Genomic DNA, 26,795 nt, shown 5'->3' with positions numbered 1-26,795 from the left:
TTTTTGGTTTTTTGAGACAGGGTTTCTCTATGTAGCCCTGGCTATCCTGGAACTCACTTTGTAGATCAGGCTGGCCTCGAACTCAGAAATCCACCGGCTCTGCCTCCCAAGTGCTGGGATTAAAGGCGTGAGCCACCATGCACGGTTTGGAGTTCTCTTTCAAAGGAGTACCCCACCATAACCATAACAACAGTGATACCCTAAGTTCAAACTCCTTAGTCAAGCAATCTGCCATACTATGAGCAATCTGTTACTATGTCTTTCTCTGACCCACTCTTTACAGACCACCTGCTGCTCCTGCCACACACTCCTGCTCCCTGCACACCTACCTCTGACATGCATGCCTTCTCGTTCTACTCACAGCTCTATCACACTGGCTCCTTACAGCTCTTTTGCTTTCTTTTTATTTAAAGATAGCCTCTCAGCACCGGCTGACCAGGGACTTGCTATCTACACCAATCTGGCCTTTGCCTTTCAAGTTCTGGGTTTAAAGCACTATGCTCAGCCATATTTCTTTACATTTCTATTCTCCTGTACATATATAAGCAGTCTGCAAGTTGATTTTTATATTAAATCCAATATAAACATATATCGTAACAACTGAATATACAATATATGCCATTAACAACTTGTATACAGGTACATGTGTATAATATATATAAGGCAAACCAAATAGAATAAATCCTCTGCTGCTCTCAAAAAATGAACTATTATGGAAATGGCATGAAGGGAAGAAATCAGAAACCAGTTTTATCATTTTATGTTCAATAACTACAGAAGCTAGCTTATACAAAATGATCAGTTAAATTCTTTCTAAGGAAAATAATAAACAAAAGAACTAAGAAGATTGTAATTAAGACTTTGGCTCGCTTAACAAAAGTAATGAGCCAAATTAACTTTCTGATGTTACAAATAACACAGCCTCAGGTATTTAAGGCTAGCAATATAAATTAAGAAACATAGAATATATGAAAGGTCCATAGTGGTTAAATAATGAAACCTGAAATGTTTTCCATTATAAATACATCCTAATAGTAGGTATGTGAAAAATAAGTGACTTCAAATCATGAAGTACAGTAACAGGCATACAATTAATGTTTACTAAATGAGCAATTATACGCTTTAGGTAAAAAGCATAATTAACCCATTTATAGAATAAAATATAGTTGGATGAATCTCTTAACCAAGACCCAAAACACACTTTTTGAGAAGGCCCTCTAATCCAATCACATTAAAACTGCACCTGTCTGTATCTGTAGATACTGACTGGGAAATAATAGTCTACTACACAGATCCAAAGAAGTAGTCATATCCAAAAAATAATAGTAATAATAATTTAACCCATTTGAAAAGAAAAAAAAAAAAGAACAACCAAACAGAAAACCTAGGTGAAAGAACTATAATCTTTTTAGTTCTTTTACACACAAACACACGTGCGATCACACACACACACAGCAGAAACCCTGATGCATTATCAATTCTATTACAGAACACAATGCCTAGAAAAATTTCAAGTGAAGGAGGTTAACTCTACGGACACTAAACATAAACCCCAAGAACACAATGCAAAATAAGTAAGTAAATAATAAATAAAATTGGTGATCACAGAGTATGCAGCAAACTCTAGAAACCTTGTAAAACTATACTTTGTACATCCAGAGATATAAAAGAAAGTGGGTAAAATGTCTTGAAAAACATCCAAGGAAGCAATACACACTAAATACATAGCAGAGGGTATCTGGAAAAAGAACTGAGAATAGGATGAACAGTACATGCAAGTCTGTTCTTGGATTTATAACAATTTCTTATCAAAAAAAAGAGGGCTAGGGAGATGACTCAGTAGATAAAGTACACGCTGCCCAAGCCTGGTTCCCAGCACCCACATGAAAAAGCAAGGCAAACCCTGGTGCTGAGGGAGGCAAATCCCAGGGCTCTCTGTCCAGCCTGCCTAGCCAAAACAAGGAGCCCTAGGTTCAGTAAGAGACTGTCTCGAAAATTAAGATGAAGAGAAACAGAAAATACCCAACAATGACCGACCACTGACCTCCAAAGAGCACAGGCAAGGGAACGCACACACATGCACACACACAGACATTAACAAACACCAATACACAAAAAAATATAAAAACATTATCAAGATTTAACAACTCTGGAACCAGAGAAATAGTTCTGCAGTGAAAGTACCTGCCACAAAGCCAAAAAACCTAAATTAGATCCCTGGTCCCCACACAGTGAAAGGAGATAACTCCTGGAAGTTGTCCTGGAACCTATACACATAAGGTATGGCATGCATGAACATATACATATAATAAATGAATACATGTATTTATATTGTTCTGTACATTTCTACATAATCTAGATTTTTATTTTCAAGAGTATTCATAGGCCAAGAAAAACTTGACCATGGTGGTTTTAATAAGAATGATACTCTCTTTCCTACTCTTTCTTTCTCTCCTTGTGTGTACCCCCTTTTCTCTTTCTCTCTCCCTCCTTACCCACCCCTTCCCCATGGTGACTTCCCTGGCCTTGGTCCTTGGGGCCAATAAACTCATCCACCTGAGAACAGGTTCCCAACAAGCCTGTCTTTATTATAATCTTTTAAAAAAAAAATGGTCCCCATAGACTCATATATCTGAATGCTTTGTTATCAGGGAGTGGCACTATTTGATAAAGGATTAGGAGGTGTGGCCTTCTTGGAGGAAGTGTGTCACTGGGAAGTACAAAAGCCCATACCAGGACCAGTGTCTATCTCTTCTGTCTGTCTGTCTCTGTCTCTCTCTCTCTCTGTCTCTCTCTCTCTCTCTCTCTCTCTGCCTTCCTCTTCCTCTCCCTCTTTCCCTCTGTCCTCCTCTACCTCACCATAACAACAGACTAAACCTGTAAAAGTGTAAGCCAGCCCCAATTAAATGCTTTCCTTTGCGGGAGTTGTTGTGCTCATGATGTCTCTCCACAACAATTAAAACAGTGACTAAGACACTGATTGATCACCTATTAAAGTGCAGCTCGTAATCAGAGTTCAAAGGAGATAGTATGTTCCCATTCAACAAGGAAATGAAGCCACTCCCCTGGCCTGTGGGTCTAGCTGCAGATCAAAACACATCTGATAGGTGGGAAGAATCACCAACTTTGCAAAGTACTTATCGTTTTTTTAAAGAATTATTTGTTTATTTTATGTCTATGAATACATTGTTGCTCTCTTCAGACACACCAAAAGGGCATTAGATCTCATAGATGGTTGTTGAGTCACCATGCTGTTGCTGGGATTTGAACTCAGGACCTCTAGAAGAGCAATTAATGCTCTTAATCGCTGACCATCTCTCCAACCCACAAAGTACTAGTCTTAAGGACTATAACTAGCAATAAGAACAACAACAACAAATGGATGGAGAAAGGAAATGGCTCAGTGGTAGTAAGGACTTGTGGCTCTTGCAGAGGACTCAGATTTAGTTCCCAGCACTCAGTTCCAGGGAATCTGATGCCCTCTTCTGGCCTCCATGAACACTGCACACAAGTGGAATTCATTCATTCATTCATTCATTTAAGCAGAACCCTCATTACAGAAAGTAAAAATAAATAAATCTAAGAAAGAAAAAAAGAGCAAGCTGATGTTTCCTAACTCTGAGATGCTTAAGTTGAAAGCTTTAATTTAAATTATAAAAATTCAAACAAAAATTAACATTATATACAATGAAAATATTCAGAAAAAAATGCTCTTAAATAACTGGGATTAATGCAATCCTGACTTTAAATATTACTGTTTACTGAAGTAAAATACAATTCCCCAAAAAAATACCTTTTAAAATTCTGCTAGAAATCCGCAAATCTTAAATACTTTAGTTACAAATTCCTAAAATGTTTTCAGTGTGGTTTACGTAAATGACTTCATTTTTTTTTTTTTAGACAGGATCTGATGAGGGTGGCCTTAAACTCCGGACCCTCTTGTCCCCTCCCCCAGGCATGTGTCATCATATCTGATATAAACACTTTCTCTGTTTATTACGAATACTTGTAATCTTAGTACCTCCAGGTACAGCTCAATGGTACAACACTTGTCTAGCCTATCCATGAATTCAATACCTAGAACTATAAAAATATATTAATATATAAAAAGCACACTAACTCAGTGACAATTCTAACAATTGTATGAACTATAAGAGTACTTACATTGAACTTAATTATGTCATAGATCAAATATCTTGGGACGGCCTGTCCATTTACTTTGTCAATGATCATTTCCTTGAAAGAAACAAAGATGCATTTTTTTCATTTTATTAGAATATAATACACACAGAGAAAAGGTATAAAGCTTCAATATATGTTTTGATTAGATTTCAAAGTGCACACACTTATACTCATAAAATCAGTACGTTTTCACAATATCAAAAATCTTTACTATATATTTATAATATATGTTGTTATAATACATGATGTTACCTCCTTGTGTTTTGAGTTAGAGATTTGGAGTCAGAGTCTTGCTATGTAGCTCCTGGCTAGTCCCTAGCTATGTAGCTCCTAGCTCATGAGATAGCTAAGGCTAGTCAGGAACTCTCAGCAATCCTCCTGCCTCAACCTTAAAAGTGGTGGATTTATACACTTGCACCATCACAACCAGTTATATGTTCTTTATAGCTGAATGGCTACACTACATTCTCCTTTATGGTTATATTACTAGCAATATTATTAGCAATATTTAAAAGTAAACATTTTTAATTCTGAAATTCAGCATCATTTTGATAATTATGTTTAATCACTGTTTAAAATTGTTACATGATGATTAATTTAATCTTATAATAAATTTTCATACACAGATCACTTCATGAAATCCACCATAGTTATTGAAAAGTCAAAACAAATTCTGTATGAGGCACAGTGGAATGCAGGCCATCTCAGCATCTGGGGCAAAGGCAGGAAAGTGAGATTCACAGCCACCCACCACCTCAGGGCTATGATTACAGGTGTGTGCTACAATGCTGCAGTCATGCAGCAGTTTGGATGGAAGCAGGGCTTTGTTCATGATACCCAAGTACTCGACCAACTGAGCTACAGCTCCAGTCTCAAATTTGTTATTTTAACCTGTTTACTGAAATGTGTTTACTTAAACATTTCCATATGAATACCTTTATACAATAACAAGGTGGTACCATGATTTCATTTAATGCTTTTCAACAACTGTGACTAGAAAAAATAATTTTGCATAGCAGACAAAAAAAATTCTCACAAATCATGTTTTTAAAAATGAAGACACGTCCTACAAAAAGCAAGAAGGTAATCCCTCAACAAACCTAAAAGAAGACAGCCACAAGAATGGAATGCCAACTTTAACAACAAAATAATAGGAAGCAACAATTACTTTTCCTTAATATCTCTTAATATCAATGGACTCAATTCCCCAATAAAAAGACATAGACTAACAGAATGGATACACAAACAGGACCCAACATTTTGCTGCTTACAGGACTGCTTGTGGACGTTGTACATCGTGGTGCGGAGCCTAGTGCGCACCACGATGTACAACGTCCACAAGCAGAACGTAATCCAGTATATAAACAAAATCAAGGACAAAAAAACACATGATCATCTCGTTAGATGCGGAGAAAGCATTTGACAAAATCCAAAACCCATTCATGATAAGTCTTGGAAAGGTCAGGAATTCAAGGCCCATACCTAAACATGATAAAAGCAATCTACAGCAAACCAGTAGCCAACATCAAAGTAAATGGTGAGAAGCTGGAAGCAATCCCACTAAAATCAGGGACTAGACAAGGCTGCCCACTTTCTCCCTACCTATTCAATATTGTACTTGGAGTCCTAGCCAGAGCAATTCGACAAAAGGAGATCAAGTGGATACAAATTGGAAAGGAAGAAGTCAAAATATCACTTTTTGCAGATGATATGATAGTATATATAAGTGACNCTAAAAATTCCACCAGAGAACTCCTAAGCCTGATAAACAGCTTCGATGAAGTAGCTGGATATAAAATTAACTCAAGCAAGTCAATGGCCTTTCTATACACAAAGGATAAACAGGCTGAGAAAGAAATTAGGGAAACAACAGCCTTCTCAATAGTCACAAACAATATAAAATACCTTGGCGTGACTCAGCAGGACAGCTGAACACACAGATTCTGAGTAGTTGCAACAATATGCAGGAGACCTGTACAAAACCAAACCAGACCAAATCCCAGCATGGAAAAGGAGCCAGCATGAAATTCCACCCCTAAACCATGGAGCTGTTGGCAAATATTAGAATCCAGGACAGGAAGATTTATCTTCTCAGCATACAGCAACTTTAAACAGTGATTAAACATAATTATCAAAATGATTCTCAATTTCAGAATTTAAAAATGTTTACTTTTAAATATTGCTAGTAATATTGCTAGTAATCTAAACATAAAGGAGAATGTAGTGTAGCCATTCAGCTATAAAGAAGATGTAGGTCCTGGAAAGTAACAGCACCTTAGTAGAAAACCACGCATCCAAGAATAACAAAAATATCTTAATGGGTTTTTTAAAAAGACACATAAAGTTGGATAGGTAAAGAAAGGAAACAGATTGGAGAAGAGGGTGATTGTGACAAAACATCTTGTGTGAAATTCTCAAAGAAATAATAAAAATAAAAAATAAACCCTCTGGTTCACCAAAAGAATCTTAAAATTTAGCTCTGGAAAAAAGTTCCAAATAAATTAAGCAGATTCCAGAATACAGTTTTAAAACCTTAAATGAACACACTACCGGGTGTGGTAGTATATGTATGTCTATTATGCTAGAAATTCAAGAGTAGAAGGATATAAGTAAATAAGGCAGGAAATGAGGAAGAGGACAGGGGAAATGAATAGGAATAGAAAAAGATGACTACTCCTTTCCAACAAGGTAAAACTTAAATATCTAACATCCAATCAGGCATGCAACATGAACCTAATAGATCAGACTCAAAGCTGGCAGAGGTATTAAAGTTAGGTCAGAACCGTAAGTCAGCTTCACTCATGAATAACTGATTTTGTTGTTTAAGATCAGAAAGATAAACACAGAAGACAAAGAATCAGAGATTTTTTTCGACAGTACAAAAATATGGTTAGGATTAATAGCAACTTGAAGAAAATTCACTAAACTTGAAAACATAGGAAGAGACAACACACAAGAAGCAGAGGCAGGCAGCTCTCTGAGTCTGATGCAAGCCATGGCGATGTAGTGAGGAAGGGTAAAAGAAAATAAATGAAGAGAAACTACTGAGAGAAAACATTAAAGAAAAAAGCATGAGTGACTGTCTAGAGGAGGATGGTAGCAACAATAATGAACATTTCTACATCTGAAGTGAAAATGATAAATTTACAAATAAAAGAAGCTCAATGACTCCCAGGTACAAGAACTCTAAAGGAAGCCCCACCCACAGCACATCGACTGCAAGCCTCTCAAGAAGCCTGGAGAAAAGCCTCCCCAGGACTCAGTTTCATGCTCCACCAAGAATTCATTAAAGGACGAGGGAGAGAAAGCTCAGCTGTGAAAGCCTGCACTGCTGTAGTAGCACCATGTAAGCCTGTGTAGAGCTGTCAGCAACTCTAGTTCCGGGGAATCTGACACCTTCCTATGGACTTGTGTGCACACACCCTCACACACATGTGCATATGCTTTTTTAATATTTGAAATAAAAAATACTGTCCAGAAATCACACTGTTATCTTTTGGACTGATTGCTGCAGTGCAGAAATCAGAGCATAAATCTTTCATGACGCTTCCACACCCCCAACATGCCAGTATGTTGATCTTCCTATTTTCTGTATTCAAAGTCCCAAGGCATCCAACATCTCTGCCTATTCATTCATATTTTCAGCACAAAAACTATGAATTAGGCATAACTCTAAGTTATAAAAGGATAAACGTGCAGCCACGCCCTTCGAGAGCCTTTGGAGTGTCAGTAGGGGAACTCAAACGCTAGATGTGACTAACTAGAGCCACTGAAGAAGAGGGATGGCTATTATTACAATGACAGGGATATTTTTTCTTCAAGCCACTACGTGAGAGTGAAACACGTTGTAAATATTAAATAATAATAGGTATATACCTGTACCATCACAGCCCAAATAAGACATATAGTATAAGTCTAAGAAAAGGAAAAGCTATTTTTATTTGGCAAACAAGAGGAAATTTAATAATGAGGCACACAGTCATAAGGTGAAACCTAAAAGATGCTGTTAAAAAGGTATCTCCTAGAGCCGGGCGTGGTTAATCCCAGCACTCGGGAGGCAGAGGCAGGTGAATTTCTGAGTTTGAGGCCAGCCTGGTCTACAGAGTGAGTTCCAGGACAGCCAGGGCTACACAGAGAAACCCTGTCTCGAAAAAACCAAAAAAACAAACAACAAAAAAAAATCTCCTAGAAAAACAGTGGATAAGCTAAATGACATAAGACATGAAACTGATTTTTGGCCTTCACAAGACATCAGGTGTCTTACTCTCAGACTCAGTCACTTAAGATATATATGGGCTCTCACTGAACCTGTAGCTAGGGGAGCTGCCAGCAAGCAAGCCTGTGAGCCTTTCATCTCTGCCCACCACAGCCCTAGAGCTACAAGCACTTAGCCACAGCTAGGTTCACATGGGTGCGTGGGATACACACTCAGGTCCTCATTCCTGCACAGAAGTTCTCTTCTCATTGAACCATCTCTCTATTCCCCACATCTGCCATCGTTAATCCAAACCCTACATAAGGTAGATCTACTCCACATCATCAGATGAGAGTCATTTCTCCTCCAAATGACCTTCGGACTTCTCTTAAATATACCTTAGGGCTACTGTTTTATTTAAAGGCTGTTATCAATCTTTCTCTATCCTTCCCAATAAATAGTTTCCACAGAGAAGAGGCTTCCACACTCGATAAACAATGCCTGCACTCATAACTGATACTCAACAAATATTAGTTGCCTGTAAATACCCACACCTATAAGAAACGCACTTACGTAAAAGCATTTCACCTTCTTTACCCTGCATTGCCCTGTGCTGATATGGCAGGAAGATCAGCCATGAGAAACCATAGCAACCACGAAAATGAGTGGTCTGAAGATAAGCCTCACAGAATTCTTCTGAAGAAAAAAATGTAAGTTTACTGCTATCTAGACTAGCATAGTGTATCTATTCTAACTTTAATACGTACAGTTGGTTCACTCAAAAGACAATTAGTAAAATCTCAGACGCAAACATCAGAGCATGCAAGAAAGCTGGGTAGACACACTTAGCTTGTCAGGCCCCGTACTAAACTCACAGGATTTAAGAATTATAAAACAATCCCTAGAAAAACAAAAATAAATGAAATAAGCAACTGTCGATGCCTACTATAGTAGTATACACTGAATCTCAGCACTTAGGAAATAGAGGCAGGATCTTAGATTTGAGGACAGCCAGGGCTACAGACCCTGTGAAAGAAAGGAAGGGAAGAACAGAGGAAGGGAGAAAGGGAGGAGATGTTGAGGTAATGATGGACTCCAGCACACAAACACTTACTGTCAACCACAAGTGGAAACAGATTAGCTAAGTAGTACTGAAGCATGTCTAGACATTAAAAAATAAGAAAATAGCACCTGTACCTTAACACTTCTATCAAGGTACATACCGGCACTATTTGCATACAGATTGCATAATTGAGCTGGGTGAAATATTCAAATATATAAATAAAGCACTAAAAAAAATATAGGGATTATGATCATCATGAGGTGAATAGTGTTTTAAAATGTCACAAAGCCAAAGAGTGAGCACCAAGATGTTTATATTTGACCTACATATTTAAACTTTGTATAGTAGATGAAATGACGAAAAAAAAAGAAAAGAAAAATATTTTTGAACATATGTAACATGCCCCAGTAAGACAAAAGACCTCATAAGCCAACAGGAAAAAGATGAACGCCAAAAAGGAAAGTGTAGAGAAGTCCTGAGCTCTTAGAAACAAAATAGTAACTTGTGAAGGAGATGTTAGGCCTCATAACTACTCCCATAAACAAGGGCTAAGTGCCCGATGCTATCACCTTACAAGCTTTCCCATCTCAGCACAGAGGAGAAAACTGAGTGCACTGTGTAAGGCCATCAGGGGATGGCTGATGGGGCCAGTGAAGCACCTGCAGTTGCCATCCATACTATTCCTTAAACAATGAAGTCACTGACCCTCAGTCAGTGAGAAAATAACAAAGCTGGACAACCTGAATTCAATCTCCAGGACCCACCTGCAAGGAGATAACCAACTCCAAGCTGTCCTCTGACTTCCATTCACAAGCCATGCATGGAATGTATGTACCTACACACACACATTTTTTTAAATGTACTATAAAAAAGAAAATTTTAGCATAAAACTGTATAATTTTAAATACATAGGATGTACATTTAAGTTATGCTTAGAAAAGTATCTTAAAAAAAAAAAAAAAAAACTGCCACCGAAAGAGAACTAGCCAAAGAAATTACATCATCATTTTTCCACTTGTCTAATGAAAATCACTTGGTCACTTATATAGATACTTTCACTTTTGGAGACTGCAATTCAAGAGATGTTTGGTTTGCTTTACTATATTTTGTTTAATTATACGGGTGGGTATATATGCATGTGTGTGTGTTTAATTATATTCCCTTATGTATGATGTATGGGGAGGATTATATACAAGCTGTAGCATGTATACAGAGCTCAGAAGACAAACTGCAGGAGTCAGTTTCCTCCAACCAGGTGGCTCTCTAGGACAGAACTCAAGTCATCCAACTTGGCAGCAAGAGCCTTTATCCACTGAGCAAAGTCAACAACAATCCTGGCTTTGATATTCTGGGGTAGGTTCACTATGTAATCCAGGTTGGTCTTGAACTTAACATTCTCCTGCCTCAACTTGCTGGGTCCTGGGATTGCAGGTACCTACACCATACCTAGCTGGAAAAGCTCATAGACTTTGTTGCTATACCTGTTATTTACATAATGAACAAATATACTAACATATGTACAAGATTTAAATATTGTTATAGGCGAGCCTATTGTAACCACTTAAAAAAAAACATACAAATCTCGCCAGGCAGTGGTGGTGCACACCTTTAATCCTAGCACTTAGGAGGCAGAGACAGGCAGATTTCTGAGTTCAAAGCCAGCCTGGTCTATGAGTGAGTTCCAGGACAGCCAGGGCTACACAGAGAAACCCTGTCTTGAAAAACAAAACAAAAACAAAAACAAACAAATAAATAAATAAATAAAAATACAAACCTCAATCAATAAATTATCAAATAAATAAATTTATAGGGATATTTTTTAATTAAACCTAGGATTTTCCAATGATTCTTTATTAGTTCTTTCCTTAACAGGTACTTTGTATTTTAATTTTCTGTTTATTATCACTGTGTATGTGCATGAGGTGCATGTGTGGAGGTGTGAGGACAGCTCTGTGGATTAGGTTCTTTTCTTCCACCTTACGTGCTTCCTAGGGATTGAGTTCAGGTGACCAGTCCTGCACAGAAAGGACATGCCCACTTAGCCATCTTGCCACCATTTAAATAGTTTTTAAGCCTGTAATTTCTGTCCTCAAAACAGTTTGGAGTGGCTGAAAAGATTTCAGGAGCAGAGCCCTGAATTGACTCCCAGCACTCAACATGGTACTTCACAATTGCCTGTGACTTCAGTCCCAGGAAATCCAAAAACAGTGAAAGTCCAAGATTATGGTATTTATACATATAGATACATCACTCAGACATTTATATCAAATAGTAAGTCTAAAACTGCTAAGTGGAAGTTGCTTTTAAAGCAAGTACAGCTTTCAGGTCTTTCCGCTACTGAAGAGATCAGGAATGACTTGACCAGAGCACTCCTCAGCCAGGCTGAAGGTTCTGTGAATATTCAAATCCTGAGACTACAACAGGCCCCTGTGGTAGTACACATGCAGACCACCACTTAAGTAGCAGGAGCAGAGTTCCTGAATTCAAGATCAGCCTAGACTACTAGACGATCTATAAAAGCCTATCTAAAACAGGAAAAACAGAAAAAGAAAAAGAAACTTCGGTTCTCAAAGTAGATGTTACTGACAAATGTGCTGTATTTTTCAACACTGAATACCCTGTTCTGAGCAAAGTCCACAGTGACAGCCATCAAACAGGGGCGTAAGTTATTCCAACATTAGGAGTTTCAATTATATTTTTTATTAGTTTTTTTCTTAGATTGTTTGGTTTGATTTTTTTTTTTTTCAGAGACAGTCTTTTACTATGAGCCCAGGCTGGCCCTGAACTTGCTCTTTTCCGGTCTCGGCTTCTCAGTGTTGAGATTAAAACATATACCACTATGCTCAGCTCTTACTAGACGTTTTGTAGTATTCTACATTTATTTTTATTTAAAAGAGCCCTTTTCTGTTAGAAATGAATAGGGGAAAGCTATTTTGAGGAATGAAGTTAAAAAGCCACTTCATAATTATTAAAAATAAGTAACTACTTTTCAATAATAAAAAGATTTAATTTTGTTCCCTTATGATTTATTTAACTCATTTCCCATATCATGAACAATTTTTTCTACTAAAGAAAATATATGAAAAATGCTGTTTGGACTCAAGGATAAATATTTGGAGTTTGTTTGTTTTGTTTTTGAGACATAATTTCATTATGCTAGCCCTGGATGGCCTTGAACTTGCTGCAAACCTTCTGCTCTGCCTCTCCAATGTACTGCCATTCTCAGCTAGATTCCCCCGTTGAAGAGAAATTAATTCAATGTAAGTATAGGTAACACTAATAATGAGTGCACTACTTAATTTTTTTAAATATACATAAATAAATTACTTACCCCATCCAAAAGAGTATTTGATAAATGCATGCGAAGATCTTTACGAAATGGAAATTCCAGATTTGAAACATGAAAAACGGAATTATCTCTGTCAATCATAAAAACTTCATTTGTGCCATCAATCAACATCATGTAACTGCAATAAAACATGAAAAGGTAGCATTAACATTCGGTATCAGAGACAGACTGATTACATTGGCTGACCTGTTTCCTCTCAACTGGCAACATTTTCATGGAATGATACTACAGTCCCTCTCTCAATCATACAAATTAAAACATCACAACTTTCTTTTTTTTAGGAAACATAAAAATAGGAAACTTGATTATTATAAGCACAATATGATGTATGTTAAGAAAAATGTTTTTGTAATCTTGATTAGATTCTATATCAAAGTATTTCAAAATGTGATATATATGTGGTATATTTTATACACTAAACATGACACTTTCCATATCAAAGGTGAATAAACACTGAGCTTAAACTATTCAATGCTCTTTTTACCACACCAACTGCACAAGTACTTCTCTTTCAATCGACTATGGTAAAGTAAAATATCAGTATGTCAGAATTCTTATTTATAAGTACAAATTTTAAGTATTTTGAACACCGCTACGAGAATTTTCATTGGTCTTTATTCCCAACATGCAGAAATTTATGCACTTAACAAAGTAGTCATTCTCCAGAAATCAAGTTACACGTATAGTATCTGCAAGCTAATAAGAATTTGGGGTTGTTGGTTTTGTTTTTAAGACAGGATCTCATTGTGTTCACATGCGATGGTGGTACACGCCTTTAGTCCCAGCAGCAGAGGCAAGTGGATTGCTGTGTTCAGGGCCAACCTGGTCTATAGAGAAAGTTCAAGGGCAGCCCAAGCTACATATTAAGATCCTGTTGAGGATCCCACCTTGGCAGTGAAAATTGTCTCTCTTTACAAAAGAAAACTGGTGGGGAGCCGAGGAAACACCTCTGTCAGTGAAGTGCTGGCTGTGCAAGCACGAGTACCTGACCGTGATCTGTGGTTCCTGTGGGAACTGGACTGAGAATGGACCCCCACAGGCTCACATCTGAATACTGGATCCCAGTTGGTGGGACTCTTAGGCAAGGATGAGAAGGGGTAGCCTTGTTGGAGGAGGTGTATCACTGAAGGTGGGGCTTTGAAGTTTCTTTCCTTTTTTTTTTTTTTTTTTTAAGATTTATTTATTTTATGCATGAGTACACTGTAGCTGTAGGCTTCAAAGGATAGAATTTACTACAAATAATTGGTCATGTGAAAACAGCTCTATCTAGAGAGATAACAAGAAGTTATTTAGTAATTAGTATTCAGGAATTCCTCTAAACTTGGGTTTTGAAACAAATTGCTGAAGTACAATATTTGGCCTCAATTCTAGTCATTCTGGATGATACATCCTTCTATGTGATACTTACAGGAAGAAATGAGCAGGGCTAAGAATACACATCAGTGGTAGAGCACTTTATTAGCATATGCAAGACCCACATTCAGACCACAGCACCAAAGTAAATAATGAGTTGTCTCATATTTGGGGACAAAGGTTAAAGACTATAGAAAGTACTTTCATAGCACTCCGAAGACCATGAGAGTAAACCAGATTATTTTTGAAAGAGACAACTACCTCACACTTTACTAGATATAGGCCTAGTACCTAACTAGAGATCTACTATCAACAACCATGAACCACTAGTATAATATAATTTCTCTTTAGAAAATTATCTCAATTGGAAATCTAATCTTAAAAATTACTCATGTCCATATATTCATTAAGACACAAATTTCACTGAATCATTTTGTCTTATTCTCATGCTTCATTTGTTTGTTTGCATTCTTACAGATCTTGGTATGTAGCCCTGGCCTCAGGCTCAAGACTCCCAAACGGCACAGCACTAGAAGCTTCCCCAGCCCAGGTCTGGGACCACACACATAAATCGCCACGTCTAGATTTGTAGTGTTCCTTCTATAAAGGAATTATAGATTACAGAAATGCCATGATCACAAAATGCCTTACTGTAAATGCAACTTTCCAGCTAACAGAGAAACAATCCAGTTTTATCTTTCTCATCACTGAGATTATACAGTCGAGTAAAATCCCCCAAAAGCTGCATTAGTAAAATTTAGGAAGTACATAGAGAAAAGGATGACAAAGTTGTGAGCAAGAGCACACTGGCATCTTAGTTCACATTCCTACTGCTACTTTAAACAGAAAATAATGCTGATTATGACTTACTTACCAATTCATAATTCTGATGAAATATTTACATTTCAAAGATTTATCTTAGACTTTGAAAGCAGAGATCTCTTTCCTTGTCTTTACAGACCAGGTCCATTCAAACACACGCAGGACACTCAACAAATGTTTAAGCAAGATTAGGTACAAGGAAGCTTGTCACACTATTTTGTAACAATGAAAACCCAAGTATCTATAACAGAGCAGACTAAATACTACATATCCAGAGAAAAGTATATTATCCCACTATTTTAAAACACAAAAATATCCATTAATATGGAAACTCCATCTCTGACCACCTCTTTTGTAAAACTATACCTCCTTAACCCAAATGTTTTTAGATTCTTTCCAACTGCTAAAACAAACTGAAACTTTTTAAAAATATTTCATTCATTAATTTATTAAGTATACAGCATTCTGCCTGCATGTATGCCTGCAGGCCAGAAGAGGGTACCAGATCTTATTATAGACAGTTGTGAGCCATCATCTGGTTACTGGGGATTGAACTCAGGACCTCTGAAGAGCAGCTAGTATTCTTAATCTCTGAGCCATTTTTCCAGCCCCCAACTAACTGAAACTTTAAAGCACATTTTATATATTGTTTAAATTCCTTCCTCCTCATTCCCTTTACTGAGCTCCCATCCATGAACCAAAATTAGCAATAGATATGCATCAAACCAAATTACAAGTCCTAAGAGCTAAAGAGAGTGGCATTCCATTATCCCCACCCAGGAACTAGAACTTCTGAGGGGAGTACAAGATTCGTGATAAAGTTGTCAAAAACATCTTCTTAAGATTAGTTCTCACAAGGGGCATCCAAGACACTCCTTTAGATACATTAAGTCAAAATTGACTTCCACCATCAAGAATGCTACTAAGTATGCACACCCAATACTAGTTTTCTGGGTTTGTGGTTTTTTTCCTAATCTCTTGAGCTGAGTGCAAATTAAATATGTCTATGATATAACAGCAGTGTTATGTCCCTGGCATACCCTTGATACCAAGGGTTGCATAATACTAGCTATTTATATAGAATAACCTTGTACCAAGAGGCAAGACACCTACATCTCTCATCCTTTGCAGAGACACATGCAGAAGGCTGAGTTAACCTTCCCTGTGGATCATTTCCCTCACAAGACTCCATTACCTAACCAATGCTACCCTTCTACTCTCGTCTAATACCAGGGAACTTGCAAACATCTTAAAAGACAATGCAGAGTTTAGAGTCACTTCACAAAGGACAATGTAGAAGCTTTCCTGACCTAACAAACGCTACTCAGGTCTACACATTACTCGCCAACACACTTCTCACACTTTGTTCTAAAAATAATACAACTGACTTGCCAGCTTGAGTTTCCATCCTTCCCCATGGGATGGATGCACACTGAACCCTGTGTCTCCCTGATCACTTCTTTACAAAACTATACCATGTCCTCTTTAACCCAAACATTTTTAGATTCTTCACAACTTTCAATAGAAACTAAAACTTTGAACATAATTTATATATTTTTAAAAGTCCTTTCCCCTCAATCCCTTTACTTAGATCATCCAGGAGTGTCACATCACACAAAATTACAAGTTCTAAGATTCTATACAGGTCCTACAGCCTCCACAGGGAGTGGCTATCTCCTCACCTCCTAAAACCACATTGCTCAAGGAGTTTCTAAACTATCCAATATAGTTTTTATAAACTTACAATGCTGTAATTATACTGTTTAATTAATAGTGCAATTACAGTAAGTTTCATTATCTTTGTGTCAGATATATAAACTAGGTAATTTAGCTATCTTAGGAATTAAGTAAAATTCATTGGCTAATTTGAGAATCAAATCACTACTTATGCTAAAATTCTATAAAATACAATTTAAATTAAAGGAACCACAGGAAAAGAAACGAAGATAATTCAAATTCTTGTTTCAGACATTTCCACAACAAAAGAAACAAGTTGATAAAAACATGATCCAACAGATTAGTTTAAAATCAAACCTACTACTGTGTTTACCTGGCTCATATGACGTTTCAACACCTTACAGGAATAACTACTGGGAGAGAAGCCCATCATTTAAACGCCTAAGAATTCAAAACTTAATATTGAGGTCTTTGTTTTTACAACATACACATTACACTAACACGGCAGTCTAACCCTGCTCCACCTCCCAGCCCCCTCCTCATGTTCCAGAAGAGGGATGAGCATCTTGCTCTATTACTCTATCTTACTCCCTTGAGACACGCAGGGTCTCTTTGAACCTGGACCTAGGCCAGCAGCCAAATAGCAGTCCTCCAGTCTCTGGCCCTCACTCCATGAGTTGCAGTTACAGGTGCTTTCAGCCATACCCAGCTTTTTACCTGAGAGCTGGGATCCAAACTCAGGATTCCATGTTTGTGCAAATGAGATGTCTCTCACCTCTCCAGCCCAAGCATTTTTTTATTACTGCCATTAACACTGATAAAGCCAGCACTTAGCTAGCCAAGTGTCACTGAACATTATTAAAACACTCTAACACGACAGGTTCTTTAATGCTGGTGTACTGAGTCTACACATAAAGCAGGAGACTTTACAAGGATGAGCTTTTCTTGAAGCCTCAAATCACATTTTTAGTCATGAATCAGATGTGATTAAGGCATTGTGGTCTTAAATTCACTTCAGGCAATCACTTCAGGTTATTACAGGATGACTTGCATGCACACCATGATTATACAGACAACATGTATTATTTAACTGCAAACTGTGAAGCCCATTACTTCCTTAATAATAGAAATATCAATTCTTTCTAAACAATCTCTTCTCTTAGAATGAATTGTATACTAAATGGAAGGCCAGCAGCAGTTAGCCAAATTGCCAGTACTTTGATTCTTCCAAGTAAACAAATCATTTTTACTTTATATATTGTTTATACTACAAATGCCCTACTACATCTTGGTAAATTTTGTCTATGGAAAAGTCATTAGGCAAAAGAGTAACTTTTTTTAAAGATTTATTTATTTATTTTATACTATGTATAAGTACACTATTACATACATATAAGTAGCTGTCTTCAGACACACCAGAAAAAGGGCATCAGTTGACATTATAGATGGCTGTGAGCCGCCATGTGGGTACTGGGAATTGAACTCAGGACCTCTGGAAAAGCAATCAGTGCTCTTAACCACTGAGCCATCTCTCCAGCCCCAAGAGTAACTTTTGTTTGAATTTTAATTGATTTACAACTAGATAGTAAAGAACTCAAGATGCTAACAATAAACAGCTAAATCCCCAAATACTCTCAAATGCCATGAGTATCCTATCCAAAAAAAAAAAAAAGGACTCATGGTTCCAGCCATATATCTAGCCTTGTGGGACATCAATGAGGATAGGCCCTTGGTTCTGTGAAGGCTCAATGCCCCAGTGTATAGGAATGCCAGGACAGGGAAGCAGGAGTGGGTGGGTTAGTGAGCAGAGGATGGGATGGGGGGATGGTGGGGGTTGGGAGGGGAAATGAGAAAAGGTGATAACATTTAAAATGTAAATAAAGAAAATATCTAATAAAAAAAAAAGAAAAGAAATTGATCATTTTCAAAATTATAGAAGCTTCTATTTCAAGAAATTCCTACAAGAAAAAAAATTAGACTTCTACAAAGCATAAGCATAAAACTAACTCTCTAACTCTCTCTCTCTCTCTCTTTCACACATACACACACACACACACACACACACACACACACACCATATACCATTAGGACAGGATCCAGTATCAGATTCTAGACTCCTCCATCCTACCTCATGAATAAATGCCAGGTAATACCAACAATCCAAGTCAGAGTCAATATCAGCTACTAAACAAACTGTCCTTCTTGTCTCCCCTGGATCGACACTGTTGGCCACGGTATCTTCACAGATCCTCTACATCCTTACATATAATTCAAAATAGAATAACCAGTTATAATAGTAGTACACTCCTTTAATCCCAGAACTCGGGATGCAGAGACAGGCAGGTATCTCTGAGTTCAGTTACAGCCTGGCCTACATAGGGAATTCTGGGCCAGTCATAGATAAATAGTTAGGACCCTGTCTCAAATTAAATCTTTTTAAAAAAAAAAAATTGTTTTGGAGGAGTTAAGGAAAAGGGTCAATTGGTTAAGTGCCCACCTTGCAAGCATGGACCTAAATTCAATCCCCAGAACCTGTGTTTAAAAAGGCAGGGCAAGGAAGGCACAAACAGGAAGATCTCTAGGGCTCACTGGCCAGCCAGTCTAACGTGATTTGTAAGCTCCAGGCCAATGAAAGATTCTGTTTCAAAGGAGGTGAAGATTCTGTTTCAGAGTAGGTGAAATGTTCCTAAGAACACACCAAGAGGGGTGTGTGTGTGTGTAAAGTGAAGAACATATGGCCTTTGTTAAGAAATTAGTTTTGGTTCTACACATTAAATAACTCCTGACATCATGAGCCAGGAAGAAGAGATGAAGACCTTGAGACAGTTTTTTTTAAGGTACCTAAGGCCCCCACTGGGTTTTTACTTTGTGTAGTTTTCATAACCTCCCAGTACAGCTAATGTGGGGACCGGGTTTTAAAGTTGGACTTTGCAGGGAATTTCCATTTCATACCTGGCACCAGTGCTTACTGTCTTGGGTGTGTGCTGGGATAGTGAGTATTTTCTTACACAGTGCCAGCTGTTCTGTACTTTTTATATATAATTTCTAAAATTATGGCAAAATACAAGTAACACTTAACAGTACAACTACCCGCTCTTTTATTTCTCTTTTGATACAGGGTCCTTTTATTTGTTCAGCTGGCGTGGAGCTTGTGATCCTCCTGCCTTAGCTTCCTAAGTGCTGGGATCACAGATGTGTGCCACCATGCCCATCTTATTTTGCCACTCGTGAGAGTGCAGTGGATTAAGTCAGGCAGTCATCAGCAATATCTCCATTTAGAATTTTCAACCTATGAAACTGAAACTCTGTAGCCATGAAACAATAATTCCTCATTCCTTTCTTCCTGTCACTGTTCTGTGTGTATGATTTTTAACTACTCAAGATTCCTTCTATGATTCCATACAGTGTTTGTGACTGGCTTGTTATATTGCTCTTAGGAATCATCCTTATTATATGTGAGCATTTTCTTTTGAAGACTGAATAATATTTCATGTTACATATGTACCACATTTTGGTTATTTACCACTCAGAGAATGCATGATGCATTTCTTCTATGTCTTGGCTGTTGTGAGTAGCCACTGAAAACATGGACATGCTAACTCCTTTAACTTTTATGAACCCCTTAGTAGGAGAAGACTTTTGGTGACAGGGAATGATTAGGGAAATTGTATAAAGAACAGCAGTTTTCTTTTTCTCTTTTCTTCTTTTTTGGTGCATATGTATGTGTGCATGTTCATGTGGATGTGTCTTAGGGTTTTATTGCTATGAATAAACACCAGAATTCCGAATGTTCTTGACTTCCATTGTGTGTGCACTGGGGATCATACTCATGGACACTCACACAAACCACAAAAACAAATGAAAATGCAATTAAATTAATTTTTAAAACAGGCAAGAAAACTTAAAGCTTAATTATTCAATAATAATTATTGATAAAGGACCTGAACAAGACACTTTGTGTCTCAAGTTTGCTCTCCTATCTGTTAACTTAGGAAAATGAGGTCTATTATTGCTCCCTATGTGGAAGTGTGGAAGAAACCTGTTAGTATCACAGAATCTAGGCTTAGGCCCCAACCCAGATTTACAGAGTGAAAATTTGCAACTTATAAGAAACTGAATTTTTAAAATCTTCTAATGAAATAAGGGGGGAAAGGAAGTACCACGGAAGAATCTATCCAAGTTACACTCAATAAACTTTTCCTCTCTTCATGGCCACAGAAAAGTTCTTATTTTGATCCTGAGGATAAAAAGATAGACAGGAGCAAATAATAATAAGAACAACAACAATAAATAATAATAATAGAATAACCATGGTAAAAAGTAAGTTCCACCTTCTAGTGTTTTCATCATATACATAATATACAACATTTGAAATTCATTATTGGATACACAACTACTATAGTCATGTCAAAACTTTTATCAAGTACCAAAAAAAGATTTCCTCAATAGATAACTGAAAATAAGGAATTAAAGAATTGAAAGAATAACTGTAAAATATATGACCATAGATTTCCCCCTTGCCTCCTCCTGAAAGAGACCTTGGAAAGGGGTTTCCAGGTGTAGCTCTCTGGGACATCGTTTTCTTGTCTCCTCCAGTCACCAAAGATAATACAGCACTGACACGACTATTTGCCCAGTCTGTATCTCTATGGAAATGATTTCCTAAAGCTGGAGGGATGGCTTTTGCTCCAAGAGACCTGGTGCCCTCTTCTGGCCTTCAGAGGCACTTACAATGGAAGTTACACATGCCTGCACATACAGCATATGCTTGCTCACGCTCTCTCTCCTCTCTCTCTCTCTCTCTCTCTCTCTCTCTCTCTCTCTCTCTCTCACACACACACACACACACACACACACACACACACACACACGTGCAAGTGTAAAGAGAAAAGAAATAATCTTAAAGAAAAAGTTTTTTGAAAAGGTCTCAAAAGCCCACAGCCCACGAAGATTGAAATACAGGACCTTCTATCTATAACTTGCTAGAGCTGACACAGCAGTCAGATCCAGGAAACTTGTAGCCCAGCAACCACTACACTTTGTCATGTTCCCAAAGAGTGAAGACATGATGTCATCACTTCTGTCACAATTTCCTCTCTGTAGCCTAAGCATCTGAGTGTCTAAGGACTACAACTCAGACATGTACATCAATCATCTGGCAAGCCAATCCCAGCTTCCTTCTTCCTGTTGCTGCCGTTAGCATCCTTCACTAACCCTTTTTCTAAAAGTCCTGCATGATAAGAGTATATACCAGGCCCTTCAAAACAATTATACTTCATTTTGTGCTCTAATGTTTTCTCTTTTTAAAAAAATCAGTTAAATTGTGACTCGATCAAGGGCATGAAACATGTCTATCATCATCATCATCATCTCAAATACACACAAACTCACTTACCTCCCAAATATTACTACTGTACATCAAAATATCTGATAACATATCACAATATTGTGCTCAGTGGCTCAGAATGGGCTGTCCAAATAACCATCTTCTAAAACTTCTCAGATACTGAACATTTTATTTAAGCTGCATCTCCATATTCTTATAATTGTTACTCAATTTTTTCAAGAAATATTTTATTGAAAATACCTAATCTACAACAAACTTAAGATATTGCCTCTAACATACTATATTATATAAACATTTTACGAGAAATATCCTGTATTATTTGTTATAAATTCAGAAGCTAAGCCTTTGAGTATGTCCACATGGGATACTTGCAGAATTCTGATCATTTCCACTGCTGTGCTTTAAATAAACTTCCCCACTACTTTGCAAAAGAAATAAACATTTAGGAATAAGCTAATCATGGAACTAGGGTATTTCTAAGAAACATAATTAAGAACATGTGAAAAGAGAAGACTGTGTGCACTGGCACACACCTGTAATCCCAGCACTTGGGAGGAGGATGCAGACAGCCCAAGGCCTACCTGGGCTACAGGAGACCCTATGTCAAAATCTTCTAAGCCTAAAAGTAAAAAGTGGGAAATACTTGGTTTTAGTTTATGCACACAGGAAAAAAAAACAAAACAGAATAGCATAATGTTAACTGTCAGGCCATTTTTCAGTTCTCATTTATTTCAAGGGTGTATTGTCTGCATGTATGTCAGTATAACGCATGATGGCCCATGCCCTCAAAGGCCAGAAGAGGGTGACTAGATTCTCTGGAACTTGTATGGAATTTGGGAATCAAACCTGGTTCCTCAAGAAGTGCAGTAATGTTCTTAACCACTGAGCTATCCATCATCTCTCCAGCTCCACAAGGCATATTTTAAATGAATTTTAATTTCCTCCATTAGCTAATGTCAAAAATAAAATGAAACAAAACCAGGTGAGTGAAACTTGTACAACTTTCCTGTTACACCAAGAGGTCAGTGGCTGGGCTCACAGTGACAGCAGCAGACAACAATTTAAAGGATGAAGTTGCTCACCACCTCTATGTCTAGCTGCTAAGCATGAAGAGTTCTTTCCAGGCCAGCAGGTCTGCATAATCTAATCTGTCTCCATAAGTCTGGTTTGATCTCACTGAATCATGCTGACAAAGACTGAAGCTTATTTTGTGTCTCTTTTATGCAGAGATAGAGCTTTCGAAAAATCAGAATAGCTTTTACTTGGTTTGCAAGGTTATGAGCACTAGGCCGTGGGATAGAGCTATCCTATGACCTTCATTTGCACTTTTCTTTAACATCAAGGAAAAATGTTTAATGGGTTACACTACTACAAATCAACTCCTCTGGGGCAGGAGAGAAGGTTCAGTGGTCTCTTGCTGCTCTTTCAAAAGACCTGAGTTCAGTTGCCCGCACTCGCATCCAGCAGCTTAAAACTACTGTAACTCTACTCTAGCTGTGTCCAGCAGCATCGCCATACACACTGTATGCTTACACAGATATGCACACGTAAGTAATCTCTTTTTTAAAACTGAGTGCTACTTTGTTTATACTGACAGAAAAGTGCCATGCATGAGACATTCTGCATGGATCATTCTAATAGCTAAAAACAAGTGTCTATAGCACTAAAGAAAACAAAAAAAAAAAAAAAGATCATATATATACATAGATTCAAAAGGCAACTATGAAGGCCAGATAGCAGGAATTCTCAATATATAGACACTTTAATTTTATAATTTAAGCAGCAATTATTTTGTTCTAATTATATTCTATATCCTATACCCCCAAGAGTTCACTTTTTATCACACACAAAACTTAAATGTTTTCTACAAAATTCATGAAACAACAAAATCTAATTCTCTTATCACATTAGAGTATTTTTTAAATTAAGTTTCCTAAATCCCAAAATATTATTAAAACTGGTCCAAGCAAGCTTACCTGCCAGCAAAATTATCAGCAGTAGCTATTTTAAAGCTAGGCTGGAAGCCAGAGACGCTGCACTAAGATGGGCTGCCTATAAAAACCTTTGAATGGGATTGTATAATTAACGCACTCAGTACCCCATTTCTTTACTAATTTCACAGATAACAATTCATTTTGTGAACCAAACTACTACTAAACAAAATTAGAATTTAGCTCCTTAAGAAGATAGAATTAAGAAGAAGAAAAAAACAAAACAGAAAATAGAAATGGAACCCAGTTTTAAAACGCAGAGCTTTTCCAAATAGCACGGGGCTATTTCTCAGAATTACTACACTTTCCAAGCACAAACATCAACCTTCATACGGGAAAAAAAAGCTCCACACCAGCACCTGTTCTCTGTTAAATTCAAAAAAGAAAAAAAAACATGAGATGGTGGTCCTCACACCATTGCTAAGAACTTTAATACTAAGAAAGAAAGAAAGAAAGAAAGAAAGAAAGAAAGAAAGAAAGAAAGAAAGAAAGGAAGGAAGGAAGGAAGGAAGGAAGGAAGGAAGAAAGAAAGAAAGAAAGAAAGAAAGAAAGAAAGAAAGAAAGAAAGAAAGAAAGAAAGAAAGAAAGAAAGAAAGAAAGAAAAAGAAAAAAGAAAAACTCCGATTTATTCTCATTGTGGAACTCTTAACTGGTTTGAAGCTTGTTGTGTAGCTCAAGCTGACCTGGACTCTGGGTCCTACCTGCCTCAGCCTAACAAGTGTGTACCACTGTATCTGGCTATATGGGTAACTTTCTTTTTTTAACAACAGCAACTGCAGTGCACAAAAGAACATGTCAGTATTTATCAAAGAAGCTGATTTCCGATAATGTGTACATAACCCACCTGATCGTTGCTAAATGCTTAACCTCCCAACAGACAGTATTCTGAGACATATAACACAATAGCTACCATTACAATTCTACTGCTTACTAGAGAGACACCAGATTAAAGCTGCTCTTCTGATACCATCTTGTTGAGGTCATAAAATATCAACCCTATGCCAGGAAGTTTTCAACAATGAAACTCTTAATAAATCATTAAAATAAAATATTGAAGAATATCAGCACTTGGAACGCAAAGGTAGAAAGATCTGTGTGCAGAAAACATTCTATAACAACTACACTGGAGTTCTTATGCACCCAGGTTGGCCTTGAATTCAATATATAGCTAAGATTTTACCTCAAATCCTTATCCCCTCCCTTTGCCTCCAAGTACAGTGATCAGAGGCAAGCAGTAACAGTGGAATTTTTGCTTTCAAGTTTTAAATGTGGAAATAGTATGCCTGGCTGACATTTCTGCTCTAAAGCTCCAATGTGAAGCTCCAACACTCCCTTCTACATATGTCAACCAACTTCAGGTTGGAATGATCTCCACACAAAAACTCTATGTTGCAGCTGGACTGCACAGATACTGGGATCCTCCTCGTGTGTTGGCCACATTCCACCAGAGCAGGCAGTACAGGGCCACACCGACCGACCGGACAAAAGCAGCAGTCCTTCCAAAGTCGACACTGCTCACTTCCTACCATCTTGGTTGGGAGCATCCGAGCACCAGAGAATCTGAGCTGTGGATGTGCTTGTTTGATGTTTTTAAAACTACCACATACTACTTAAAAGACAAAAGAAACCTTTGCTACCAGTTTGATAGTGTCTTGTGAGCAGCAAAATCATTCTGGATCCTTACTCCATTGTGTGAAACCACTGAACTTTGACAATTTGTGTGTGCTTCCACACTTAAAATGTTTGGAAATTTTTGTTTTTAAGTCTACTGTTGTCACTGTTGTTGGGAGGGCAAGAGGGTAGTTAATCTGAAGCCTTGCTCTTTTGCCTATTTGGAGCTTGCTTTTAGCTCACGAATTCAACAAATCTTATTGCCTCAGGCATGTCACAATGCCTGATCTGACAGTTTGCTCTTGTAACAATACTACTGTACAGTTAGCTCACTCAATAGCCAATAAAGAGCCGACTATCAACCATGTCATATTGGAAGATTTGGTTCACAGAAGCTTTGATAAACAGTTTAACTTCATTGTCATGAAAGACACTCAGTAAGAACTAACCAACTAAACTGTTCTCAGATACTGAGATGTTTGATGTTTTAAACTGCTAAATATTTGGTGACTTTGACAAACTAATAAAAATAGTAAGAGAAAGAAGGAACAAAAATATGTATACTATTTCAACAAACTTCTGGGAAAGAAAAAGTATACAAGGGTCAAGACACACACACACAGTGGCAGCAGGCATCTCCACAGGTGGAGCTACCATTTCACACAGCCTAAGATGCAGGCTCAGTATCAACTGAAGGAATGACACAACATGCAGACTGAAAAAGAAACTTAGTTTAAAGTAAATTTTCATGACTCAGACATAAGCACACATGTAACCAAGGGTGACAGAAAAGGAGGCTCTCTAGCACCAGCTCTGTCAAGTTCAAGTCAGAAGCCCCTGGCTTCCTGCCTCATGGGTCTCTAGTCTCGGTTTTGTTGGGGGAAGGGAAACTATTTAGTATAAGCTGTCCTTGACTTTACAGCAGTATGGGTCCCAGCTCCTCACTGGAGGTGTGAGTGTACCTGTGCTCACTGCTACAGTGAGTACACTTCTAGGAACAGCCCCACTCCAGCAAACAGACAACACATGTGCTAATCAGGCTAGAAGAAAAGCAGTAACCACTCCTGACCTCACTGGGCCCTTTTCTATCTTTGACTTCACTTTAAAATGCCTTTGTAAGCAATTCACAGATCAAATCCCTAAATCTTTGAAATGTTAAAGTGGTTTCTTGGTTTTTTTTTTTTTTTTTTTTTTTTTTTTTTTTT

General features: G+C 37.6%; 1 protein-coding gene across 6 annotated transcripts in view; it reads right to left on the bottom strand.

The window, feature by feature from the left end:
* Positions 1-26,795, bottom strand: part of Rngtt (RNA guanylyltransferase and 5'-phosphatase) — a 191,028-nt gene that overhangs the window by 130,520 nt on the left and 33,713 nt on the right. For all 6 annotated transcript variants that reach the window (XM_021159528.2, XM_021159529.2, XM_029476149.1 and 3 more), the window contains exons 9-10: positions 12,772-12,907; positions 4,165-4,236 (exon numbers count right to left, since the gene is read on the bottom strand). In XM_021159528.2, coding sequence (XP_021015187.1) covers positions 4,165-4,236; positions 12,772-12,907 — 208 coding nt within the window. The remainder of the gene's footprint in view (positions 1-4,164; positions 4,237-12,771; positions 12,908-26,795) is intronic.

The sequence above is a fragment of the Mus caroli genome, chromosome 4 (genome assembly GCF_900094665.2).
Source record: "Mus caroli chromosome 4, CAROLI_EIJ_v1.1, whole genome shotgun sequence".
Lineage (NCBI taxonomy): Eukaryota > Metazoa > Chordata > Mammalia > Rodentia > Muridae > Mus > Mus caroli.
The sequence above is the reverse complement of the archived record's forward strand: the minus strand, read 5'-3'. Positions and strand labels throughout refer to the sequence as shown.